The 12,146-nt window shown below is 48.2% G+C and overlaps 2 protein-coding genes across 7 annotated transcripts in view; both read left to right on the top strand.

Annotated features, from left to right (window-relative positions):
- The window catches only part of LOC120062308 (protocadherin gamma-A11-like), a 65,457-nt gene that overhangs the window by 37,745 nt on the left and 15,566 nt on the right, over positions 1 to 12,146 (top strand). For 3 of the 6 annotated variants that reach the window (XM_039012176.1, XM_039012174.1, XM_039012173.1), the window contains exon 1: positions 4,005 to 6,672. The exons of the other annotated variants lie outside the window; for them this stretch is intronic. In XM_039012176.1, coding sequence (XP_038868104.1) covers positions 4,213 to 6,672 — 2,460 coding nt within the window. In that variant the 5' untranslated portion in view covers positions 4,005 to 4,212. Of the gene's footprint in view, positions 1 to 4,004; positions 6,673 to 12,146 lie in introns of those variants that run through there. 6 annotated transcript variants of the gene reach the window in all.
- Positions 165 to 2,648, top strand: LOC120062593 (protocadherin gamma-C5-like). The gene has a single exon (XM_039012685.1). It carries the CDS (start codon positions 165 to 167, stop codon positions 2,646 to 2,648), a length of 2,484 nt encoding a protein of 827 aa, XP_038868613.1.

Genomic DNA, 12,146 nt, shown 5'->3' with positions numbered 1-12,146 from the left:
CCATACACGGAAAGACTATATACTCTAAACACAACGTCCATATCGTGATAAAACATTTATGAAACAAATACTAAATGGAATATACATTCTGGAGATGTGTTTTGATATGAAACTCTTTGCTCTGGACAGTATTTAATGAGGAATTGTGCTGTAACGGATCAGGAATGACAAAGAGAATGGGATACCGAGACTGGAGATGGCTGGCTCTTTGGTGGCATCATTTCTTTCTCTTGTGGAGTACAATAGACGGACAGACTCGCTACACCATCCCGGAAGAACTGAAACAGGGCTCTGTGGTAGGAAATCTAGCCAAAGATCTGGGGTTGGGACTATCTGAAATTTTTGACCGTAAACTGCGTGTCGCTTCTGAGGCTGGTAAGCAGTATTTCAGTGTGGATGCGGGGAAGGGCGAGCTGATCGTCAACGAGAGAATAGACAGAGACACTTTATGCGGACAAAGCGCCAGCTGCGTTCTACCTCTGCAGGTTGTCATTGAGAACCCGTTACAACTATATCGTGTTGAGGTAGAAATACAAGATATGAATGACAACTCCCCTAGTTTTCCTTCAAAACAACATACATTAGAGATAGCTGAATCTACTGCAGCTGGTGTGCGTTTTCCATTAGAAAGCGCACAAGACCCAGATGTTGGAAGTAATTCTCTAAAATCATATACTCTTAGTAAAGACGAATGTTTCACTTTAAAATTAAAAGAAATCACTGGTGGAAGAAAAGTGCCAGAACTGGTTTTGGCTAAACCTCTGGACAGGGAGAAAAAAGTTGTCCATCAGCTATTATTGACAGCGCTTGATGGGGGCAATCCCATAAGATCCGGAACGGCACAAATAACAATTACAGTGCTTGATAATAATGACAATATTCCCGTTTTTGAAAAAACTGTGTATAAAGTTTATGTAAGTGAAAGTAGCGCGAAGGGTACTTTAATACTACAACCTAAAGCGACAGACATCGACGAGGGCCAAAATGGGGAGGTAGAGTATTCGTTCGGTGTGCATACACCTGATTCCGTGCTGTCTGTATTTGAGATTGATCCTGTGACCGGGAAATTATTTTTAAAGGGGGAATTAGATTTCGAGAGTGCTGCAAATTTTGAAATTGACATCAGCGCAAAAGACAAAGGCACCCCTAAAATGGAGGGACATTGTAGTGTGCAGGTAGAAGTCGTAGACGTTAATGACAACTCTCCTGAAATCGTCCTCACCTCTAAACCGAGCCCTGTGCGCGAAGACGCACCCAGTGGCACAGTAGTGGCTTTGATCAGTGCCCGAGACCTAGACTCCGGGAATAACGGTAACGTAACGTTACAGCTCCCGCGAGACTATCCTTTTAAACTGAAACCGTCATTTTCTAACAATTACGCACTGGTCACCAGTGGTGTTTTAGACCGAGAGAGCTTCTCAGAGTATAACATTGAGATAACAGCCACTGATTCGGGCTCCCCTCCCCTGACTACCAAGAAAACTATACCTGTCAGTATCATTGATGACAACGACAACTCCCCTAAATTCACTCAGTCCTTCTATGATGTCTATTTAAAAGAGAATGGACTACCAGGCTCCATGCTCTCCTCAGTCTCCGCATCTGACCTGGATTTCGGGGATAATGCCAAGATCTCCTACTCCATCCTAGACTCCAAAGTGCAGGGCGTGTCTGTCTCCTCCTATGTGTATATGAACTCTGATAACGGCAGCATCTACAGCATGCACTCGTTTGACTATGAGACACTGAAGGTGTTTCAGATTCTAGTGCAGGCAAAGGACCACGGCTCTCCGTCTCTGAGCAGCAACACCACTGTCCATGTTTTTATCCTGGACCAGAACGACAATGCCCCCGCTGTTATTTACCCCTCCACTGCCCTGGGCTCGCTCTCTCACCAGAAGATGCCCCGCTCTTCTAAAGCAGGCCACCTGGTTACTAAGGTAACTGCCGTAGACGCAGACTCGGGTCATAACGCCTGGATCTCGTATAAACTGGCGGAGGCCACAGACGCGTCTCTGTTCAGTGTCAACACTTACACAGGGGAGGTGAGGACTAAACGCGCTGTGTCCGAGCAGGACGACTCCTCTCAGAGGCTGCTTATAGAGATAAAGGACGACGGGGAACCGGTACAGTCTTCCACGGTCACAGTGGCCATACTGGTAGAGGACGGGCTCCAAGAGCCCATCTTGAACCTCCGGCAGAAAGCGCCAGAGCCCGGCAAGAAAAGCGGGAGAATCACCCTGTATTTGATCCTCTCTCTGGCCTCGGTGTCCATGCTGTCTCTGGTGACTTTCCTCGTCTTAGCGGTCAAGTGCGTTAGAAACAGCAGGAGCAGCGGTAGTTGCTGCATGAGACTGGACGATTTGGATGGCTACAATAACCCCAATAGAAACCTGCAGATCCAGCTCAACACTGACGGGCCTATTAAGTACGTAGAGGTCCTGGGAGGGGACATGTTGTCTCAGAGTCAGTCCTTCAGGTCCTGTCTCTCTCCCATGTCAGAGTTCAGTGATTTCACCTTCGTTAAGCCCAGCAGCACCACTGACTTTAAGGAGATGATCAACGTCCTAGACGCGTCTTTACCCGACAGCGCCTGGACCTTTGAGAGCCAGCAGGTGAGCAGTAAACAACAGCATTGTGACGAATAATATTCCTGACTCTTGTGCTTTATGACGTCCTATCATGAGAATTCAGAGTTAATTTTTCACGTAGCCTATGATGTCATAATCCGTAAGTGAAGATCCACCATCAGTTATGACATCACACCCTGAGAGTTTATGATGAACATTAGCCTGTATTGTGACGTTTAATTGTCCAGGGTGCACTTTATGATATAATAATGTCGGCCTAATATTATATAGTATTAGCTTCAAATCATGCTTACCGGTATGCACATTCACCTCAACGTTGTAGCCTATGAGAAGGGATGATATCTTAACCTGCAGGTCATATATGGTTGTAGAGTAGTTCAGAAAAATTATTCATTGTAAACACTTATCAACTACATAAAAAGATTAGGCTTGTGTTTTCATGTAAAATATTTTCTTCATAACGAAAATGATGAAGACAATTATATGATTTATCAAAATATGAATTTACATCACACAAATTGTGTTAATAGTTATTAAACCCTCTTTCGTTGATTACCTCATTTAGCATACCAGTGAATTATATGGATTTCTTTAGGCCTATATCATAGCGCTGTAATTTCTCATTAAAGTATTTTGTCAGTACAGTAGGCCTACTAATTTGCACCGGATCAAACGATAAGTGACTTTTGTTATCTAACTGTAAATCGCTCTGGATAAAGGCGTCTGCTAAATTACTAAAATGTAAATGTAAATAAGTGCATATGCCATTTATTAACTGTTGTAGTAGGCCTGTTACAACACAGCTGTTGTAAGTAGGCCAATGCTCGTTGTACTTGTTATAAATGACATTGCTGCCTCCTTGCCAAGACGAGTCTAGGTTACATAATGTTGTATGGTTGAAGCGTTATCAACACTTCTGAAATGGAAACGCTTTGGAAACATGCCACCTTGCGGCTAAATCTATTATTGCAATTTGACCATCAGTTCATCACTTCCTTTTCAACGTTGCCTATATTCAATGGAAGAAGTTCATTTCGTTGACAAAACATAGCAACAAGTGCATACTTACTCTTGTTGTTTATACCCACCCTTGTTTGTTTCGGTCTGTGCATCATAAGTCACTTTCTTAAAAAAAAAAACTCAATCATTTGCTTTTACGCTTCCCGTTGCCTTTCTGTTGTGCATTCAGAGTTGTTTTGCTTAAAACAATAATGGATTTAGCCTGTAACGTGTCGGTAACTTGGTTGTTAGTGCAAAAGAAGTGCCTCTAAAAAGTTTTCCCTCTCGGCTTTGTGAAAGAGTTCTTTCTGTATGGGGAGCAAGTCCCGGGTTCTCGGCCAATAGGAAACGGGTCTTTGTGTCTGTGTCCCCGCCCTAAGAGGAGCGGAGCAGAGGAGACAGACTGTGGAGAGTTTTAGCCGAGCCTTCATGCAGTTTTACCTTTCCTCTGTATTTTACATATAGAATTAGGGCGTCATGATTACTTATAAACTTCCCACCGCACTTTTTCTGAAACGCAAGTGTTTACCAACAGCCTGGTACCGTCGTTTTCACGAAACTATGGATTAGTTACGGTAAAGAGGACCTTTTAACTTTTTCCATCCCCCGGACCCCTCTCATAATGGAATCCAGACAGAGGAAGCACTGCGGAGGGTGGCCCGTGCTGAGGCTATGGTTTTCCCTGGCGTGCCTCATGAGCGCGACCGCCCAGCTTAGTTACTCGGTGTCAGAGGAGCTCAGGCCGGGGGCTGTGGTCGGGAATATCGCTAAGGATTTGGGTCTCACCGTTCAAATGATAATTAAGAGAAAATTGCGGGTGGTCTCGGAATCTAACGCGCAGTACTTCGAGGTGAACCAGGCGACTGGGGATTTTATTATTAGACAGACAATTGACAGGGAACACATGTGCGAATTAAGTGCAACATGTTCACTACATGTTGAGATTGTACTCGAGGACCCTTTAGCAATACATCGTGTTCTTGTGGATATTGTGGATGTGAATGACAATGCGCCGCAGTTTTCCACTAAGAATATTTCCTTGGAGATATCAGAGGCGGCCGCGCCGGGCACCCGGTTCCGACTGGAGAGTGCGCACGATCCAGATGTGGGTATCAACTCTCTGCGTACTTATCACCTCGCAGCCAACGACCGCTTTGTTTTGAATGTGGAAACGAAAAGTGACGGGAGTAAGTTCCCGGAGTTAGTTTTAGAGAAGGCTTTGGATAGGGAGACGCAGGCCTCGTTTCGCCTGTTGCTTACTGCCCTAGACGGGGGACAGCCAGAGAAGTCTGGCTCCACTCTTCTACTCATTACAATTCTGGACGTCAATGACAACGCGCCCGTCTTTGACAAGTCGATGAAAAAAGTTAGCGTGTTGGAGAATGTTGAAAAGGGCACTTTAGTAACGAAACTGAACGCGACCGACGCGGATTATGCTCAGAACGGGGAGATCTCCTTCCTGTTTAGTAAATACACGCCGGACCGGGTGCTCAAGCTATTCAGCGTAGATTCGAAAACCGGTGAGGTCCGTGTGAATGGTCACGTGGATTATGAGACAGCGAATGAGTATTACGTCACTGTGCTGGCCAGGGATGGGGGAACCCCCGCCATGGAAGCATCCTGTAATATCAAAGTTGAAGTCACTGACGTGAATGATAACTCTCCGGAGGTGATGTTGACGTCACTGACCAGTCCTATCCAGGAGGACGCAGCACCGGGCACAGTTATCGCCCTCATCAGCGCAAGGGACCTGGACTCTGGTAAGAACGGCAAGGTAACATTAAAGGTCCAGTCTGGCCTGCCCTTCAAACTCAACTCCGCCTTTGGAGAGCACTACAACCTCATCACCGATGGCAACCTGGACAGAGAGACCATGGCTGATTACACCGTGGTCATCATGGCGACCGACGCTGGATCCCCTCCCCTGTCGTCGCGTACGACCTTCGTGGTCAAGCTGTCAGATGTGAATGACAACGCTCCATCGTTCTCCCAGCCCTCCTACTCAGTGGACGTCCCCGAGAACAACGCCCCCAGCACCCCCATCGCCATGGTGATGGCCTCTGACCCGGACATAGGGGACAATGCCCGCGTCTCCTTTTCCATCCTGCCCAGCATGGTCCAGGGCTCACCCATCTCCTCCTATATCTACATCAACCCAGAGACTGGCCACATCTACAGCATGCGCTCCCTGGACCATGAAACCCTCAACGCCTTCCGCATTGAGGTGCAGGCCCGAGACGCCGGGACGCCACCCCGGACCACCAACGTCACCGTGCATGTGTTCGTAGTAGATCTTAACGACAACGCGCCCCTCATCGTGTACCCCCCCTTCCCCCAGGATACGGGGCTGCAGCTCAGTGTACCGCAGTCGGCTGGGCCAGGGCATCTCATTAATAAACTGGTTGGGGTGGATCCTGATAGCGGTCATAACGCCTGGTTGTTCTACTCCATCGCCCCCGGGCCTCACGCTGCTCTATTCCTCATCACCCCCCACACCGGCGAGCTCCGCACCACTCGCAAACTAGCCGAGGAGGAGGGTGGCTCCGCCTATGACATCATCGTGGTCGTCCAGGACAACGGCGAACCTACTCTCTCCACCACTGTGGCCATTACGGTAACCGTGGAGGAGAAGGGCGCCAGCGACGCCGCCATAGACAACCGGAAGACGTCGTTGATGCGGCAGACTGGGATGTCTGACATCACCCTGTACCTCATCATCTCACTGGCCTGCGTCTCGGCCGTGTCCTTCCTCACCTTCTTCATCCTCATGGTCCGATGCCTCCGCCACCGCAGCGACCATGGAGGGACAGGCTGCTGCTACAGCCATTACCGGCCCAGCAGGGCCTACCATCAGAGGCCCAACAAGGACCTCCACCTGCAGCTCAACACAGATGGACCCATCCGTTACATGGAGGTGGTGGGAGGGGCTCAAGACCCCCCAGGAACACGAACCTACAGACCCTGCTACTCCACCACCTCCAGCCGCAGTGACTTTATGTTTGTCAAGACACCCATGATGAGCCATAACAACACACTCAGTATGACGCTCAACAGGAAGCACCTAATGAACTCAGCCAATGAGGTGAGGGCACCAGGGGGCAGAAGGCAGGGTATTGGTGAGAACTCTATTAGCCATATCACAGGTGTTTCTGAAAAATCACTTGTTCAATGACATTTGAGGTCTACAAGGACTAGGTTATAACCAGTGGCGGTGAAGGTTTTATCCAGAAATTGTTGTCTTTATTGAGTTAGCTTACCATATTGAATGGAGAATTCAACTCATGGTTATAATACTATTTTTTAACATCCAGTCTTGAGCCTGCTCACCTAGATTGACTAAGTAACGTAACAATGCAGTATTTCTCCTAAAGCCTGGTGTTGTTGAGCCTCATCCTTCTCTTTAGGACGTGGTGAAGGGGCTCTCCTTACTGTGTCATTCAGCTAGAGGAGGAAATGAAGGAGAAGAGGAGAGATTTAATATTTCATCTGACCCAAGGCTAGGAAATGCGGTCTCCCTCTCTTTCTGACTTCCAATTACTAAACAAGATCAGCAGGGAAGCACTGTGCTATGAGAGAATGAGGGAGAGAGGGAATGGATGGATTGGAGGGCAGGGATTGGAGGGAGAGAGGGAATGGATGGATTGGAGGGTAGAGATTGGAAGGAAGAGGGAATGGATGGTTTGGAAGGCAGAGATTGGAGGGAGAAAGAGGGGAAGGTTTAGAGTAGACAGATGGAGAGGAGGAGAGTAACGACAGATGGAAATAGAGTAATGGAATAGTGAGATAGGAAGTGGAAGGGAACAGGATGACCGAGAGCAGAAGAGAGTGGGGCTGGAAAAGAGGGGTGTGAGGGAGATGGGGGAGGATGGAACAGAGGGAAGGAAAGGGAGAAGAGGGGGTGAGGGAGAGGGGGGAGGATGGAACAGAGGGAAGGAAAGGGAGAAGAGGGGGTGAGGGAGAGGGGGGAGGATGGAACAGGGGGAAGGAAAGGGAGAAGAGGGGGTGAGGGAGAGGGGGGAGGATGGAACAGGGGGAAGGAAAGGGAGAAGAGGGGGTGAGGGAGAGGGGGGAGGATGGAACAGGGGGAAGGAAAGGGAGAAGAGGGTGTGAGGGAGAGGGGGGAGGAAAGGGAGGAGAGGGGGTGAGGGAGAGGGGGGAGGAAAGGGGGAAGAGGGGGTGAGGGAGAGGGGGGAGGAAAGGGAGAAGAGGGGGTGAGGGAGAGGGGGGAGGATGGAACAGAGGGAAGGAAAGGGAGAAGAGGGGGTGAGGGAGAGGGGGGAGGAAAGGGAGAAGAGGGGGTGAGGGAGAGGGGGGAGGAAAGGGAGGAGAGGGGGGAGGAAAGGGGGAAGAGGGGTGAGGGAGAGGGGGGAGGAAAGGGAGAAGAGGGGGTGAATCAGTCAAAGACTAAAGCAGAAGCTGAAAAACAGGAATTCCAGAGTCAGTGCTCGACCTCTCACTTCCTGTTGTCCTCTGAACCTTGATTGGTTCCATGCCTCTGACACTGAGTCACAAGACAACCATGGCCTCGCCCTGTGTGGACGTCTGTGGCAGCAGCTCTGGCCAAACATTCCCAAACCTCATTCCCAGAGCACTTGTTAAGAATACCATTCCACTCTATGTTCTCGGGGTGTGGATAGAAAGTTATATTCCGTTAAATCTGTTCACATACAGTATACAGAGGACTACTCTCTGTTCCTGACTCACTATGTAGCTCTAGGTTTCCAAGATGGCTGCCTGTGCTCTAGTTTTGATGATTCATGTGGAGAGACTGTGGCCTCTTTCCCCTATTTACATTTCTTTTATCCTTTTTTAATTTAGCCTAACCAGTGATTATAGTTTTAGTAAAGTCCCTACAGAAAGAGGTCAGTGGGTGGAGTTGTGGTTTAGTTTTTATGTTTCTCTGGTGAGTTACACAGCTTATTTTTTCTGGTGAGTTGCAGTTTACGTTTCTCTGGTGGGTTACACAGCTTACGTTTCTCTGGTGAGTTACACAGCTTACTTTTCTCTGAGTTACACAGCAGCTGTTTCTCTGGTGAGTTACACAGCAGCTGTTTCTCTGGTGAGTTACACAGCAGCTGTTTCTCTGGTGAGTTACACAGCAGCTGTTTCTCTGGTGAGTTACACAGCAGCTGTTTCTCTGGTGAGTTACACAGCAGCTGTTTCTCTGGTGAGTTACACAGCAGCTGTTTCTCTGGTGAGTTACACAGCAGCTGTTTCTCTGGTGAGTTACACAGCAGCTGTTTCTCTGGTGAGTTACACAGCAGCTGTTTCTCTGGTGAGTTACACAGCAGCTGTTTCTCTGGTGAGTTACACAGCAGCTGTTTCTCTGGTGAGTTACACAGCAGCTGTTTCTCTGGTGAGTTACACGGCTTATTTTCTCTGGTGAGTTACACAGCAGTTGTTTCTCTGGTGAGTTACACAGCAGTTGTTTCTCTGGTGAGTTACACATCAGCTGTTTCTCTGGTGAGTTACACAGCAGCTGTTTCTCTGGTGAGTTACACAGCAGCTGTTTCTCTGGTGAGTTACACAGCAGCTGTTTCTCTGGTGAGTTACACAGCAGCTGTTTCTCTGGTGAGTTACACATCAGCTGTTTCTCTGGTGAGTTACACATCAGCTGTTTCTCTGGTGAGTTACACATCAGCTGTTTCTCTGGTGAGTTACACAGCAGCTGTTTCTCTGGTGAGTTACACAGCAGTTGTTTCTCTGGTGAGTTACACAGCAGTTGTTTCTCTGGTGAGTTACACAGCAGCTGTTTCTCTGGTGAGTTACACGGCTTACGTTTCTCTGGTGAGTTACACAGCAGCTGTTTCTCTGGTGAGTTACACAGCAGCTGTTTCTCTGGTGAGTTACACAGCAGTTGTTTCTCTGGTGAGTTACACAGCAGCTGTTTCTCTGGTGAGTTACACAGCAGCTGTTTCTCTGGTGAGTTACACAGCAGCTGTTTCTCTGGTGAGTTACACAAGAGCTGTTTCTCTGGTGAGTTACACAGCAGCTGTTTCTCTGGTGAGTTACCCGGCTTACGTTTCTCTGGTGAGTTACACGGCAGCTGTTTCTCTGGTGAGTTACACGGCAGCTGTTTCTCTGGTGAGTTACACGGCAACTGTTTCTCTGGTGAGTTACACAGCAGCTGTTTCTCTGGTGAGTTACACAGCAGTTGTTTCTCTGGTGAGTTACACAGCAGTTGTTTCTCTGGTGAGTTACACAGCAGCTGTTTCTCTGGTGAGTTACACAGCAGCTGTTTCTCTGGTGAGTTACACAGCAGCTGTTTCTCTGGTGAGTTACACAGCAGCTGTTTCTCTGGTGAGTTACACAGCAGCTGTTTCTCTGGTGAGTTACACAGCAGCTGTTTCTCTGGTGAGTTACACGGCTTATTTTCTCTGAGTTACACAGCAGCTGTTTCTCTGGTGAGTTACACAGCAGCTGTTTCTCTGGTGAGTTACACAGCAGCTGTTTCTCTGGTGAGTTACACAGCAGTTGTTTCTCTGGTGAGTTACACAGCAGTTGTTTCTCTGGTGAGTTACACATCAGCTGTTTCTCTGGTGAGTTACACATCAGCTGTTTCTCTGGTGAGTTACACAGCAGCTGTTTCTCTGGTGAGTTACACAGCAGCTGTTTCTCTGGTGAGTTACACAGCAGCTGTTTCTCTGGTGAGTTACACAGCAGCTGTTTCTCTGGTGAGTTACACATCAGCTGTTTCTCTGGTGAGTTACACATCAGCTGTTTCTCTGGTGAGTTACACAGCAGTTGTTTCTCTGGTGAGTTACACAGCAGTTGTTTCTCTGGTGAGTTACACAGCAGCTGTTTCTCTGGTGAGTTACACGGCTTACGTTTCTCTGGTGAGTTACACAGCAGCTGTTTCTCTGGTGAGTTACACAGCAGCTGTTTCTCTGGTGAGTTACACAGCAGCTGTTTCTCTGGTGAGTTACACAGCAGCTGTTTCTCTGGTGAGTTACACAGCAGCTGTTTCTCTGGTGAGTTACACAGCAGCTGTTTCTCTGGTGAGTTACACAAGAGCTGTTTCTCTGGTGAGTTACACAGCAGCTGTTTCTCTGGTGAGTTACCCGGCTTACGTTTCTCTGGTGAGTTACACGGCAGCTGTTTCTCTGGTGGGTTACACAGCTTACGTTTCTCTGGTGGGTTACGCAGCAGCTGTTTCTCTGGTGAGTTACACAGCAGCTGTTTCTCTGGTGAGTTACACAGCAGCTGTTTCTCTGGTGAGTTACACAGCAGCTGTTTCTCTGGTGAGTTACACAGCAACTGTTTCTCTGGTGAGTTACACAGCAGCTGTTTCTCTGGTGGGTTACACAGCTTGCGTTTCTCTGGTGAGTTACACAGCTTACGTTTCTCTGGTGAGTTACACAGCAGCTGTTTCTCTGGTGAGTTACACAGCAGTTGTTTCTCTGGTGAGTTACACAGCAGCTGTTTCTCTGGTGAGTTACCCGGCTTACGTTTCTCTGGTGAGTTACACGGCAGCTGTTTCTCTGGTGGGTTACACGGCTTACGTTTCTCTGGTGGGTTACGCAGCAGCTGTTTCTCTGGTGAGTTACACAGCAGCTGTTTCTCTGGTGAGTTACACAGCAGCTGTTTCTCTGGTGAGTTACACAGCAGCTGTTTCTCTGGTGAGTTACACAGCAGCTGTTTCTCTGGTGAGTTACACAGCAGCTGTTTCTCTGGTGAGTTACACAGCAGCTGTTTCTCTGGTGAGTTACACAGCAACTGTTTCTCTGGTGGGTTACACAGCTTGCGTTTCTCTGGTGAGTTACACAGCTTGCGTTTCTCTGGTGAGTTACACAGCTTGCGTTTCTCTGGTGAGTTACACAGCTTACGTTTCTCTGGTGAGTTACACAGCAGCTGTTTCTCTGGTGAGTTACACAGCAGTTGTTTCTCTGGTGAGTTACACGGCAGCTGTTTCTCTGGTGAGTTACACGGCAGCTGTTTCTCTGGTGAGTTACACGGCAGCTGTTTCTCTGGTCAGTTACACAGCAGCTGTTTCTCTGGTGAGTTACACGGCTTACGTTTCTCTGGTGAGTTACACGGCTTACGTTTCTCTGGTGAGTTACACGGCTTACGTTTCTCTGGTGAGTTACACGGCTTACGTTTCTCTGGTGAGTTACACGGCTTACGTTTCTCTGGTGAGTTACACGGCTTACGTTTCTCTGGTGAGTTACACGGCTTACGTTTCTCTGGTGAGTTACACAGCAGCTGTTTCTCTGGTGAGTTACACAGCTTACGTTTCTCTGAGTTACACAGCTTACGTTTCTCTGAGTTACACAGCTTACGTTTCTCTGGTGAGTTACACGGCTTACGTTTCTCTGGTGAGTTACACGGCTTACGTTTCTCTGGTGAGTTACACGGCTTACGTTTCTCTGGTGAGTTACACGGCTTACGTTTCTCTGGTGAGTTACACGGCTTACGTTTCTCTGGTGAGTTACACGGCTTACGTTTCTCTGGTGAGTTACACGGCAGCTGTTTCTCTGGTGAGATAGCAGGGTGTTTACCTGGTCATCAGATTTTACTCTCTCTCTGTCTCTTTCTCTGTGTCTGTCTCCCTGAATC

The sequence above is a fragment of the Salvelinus namaycush genome, chromosome 17, assembly GCF_016432855.1.
Source record: "Salvelinus namaycush isolate Seneca chromosome 17, SaNama_1.0, whole genome shotgun sequence".
NCBI lineage: Eukaryota > Metazoa > Chordata > Actinopteri > Salmoniformes > Salmonidae > Salvelinus > Salvelinus namaycush.
Note: the sequence above shows the minus strand (reverse complement) of the source record. Positions and strands in the feature narration are given on the sequence as shown.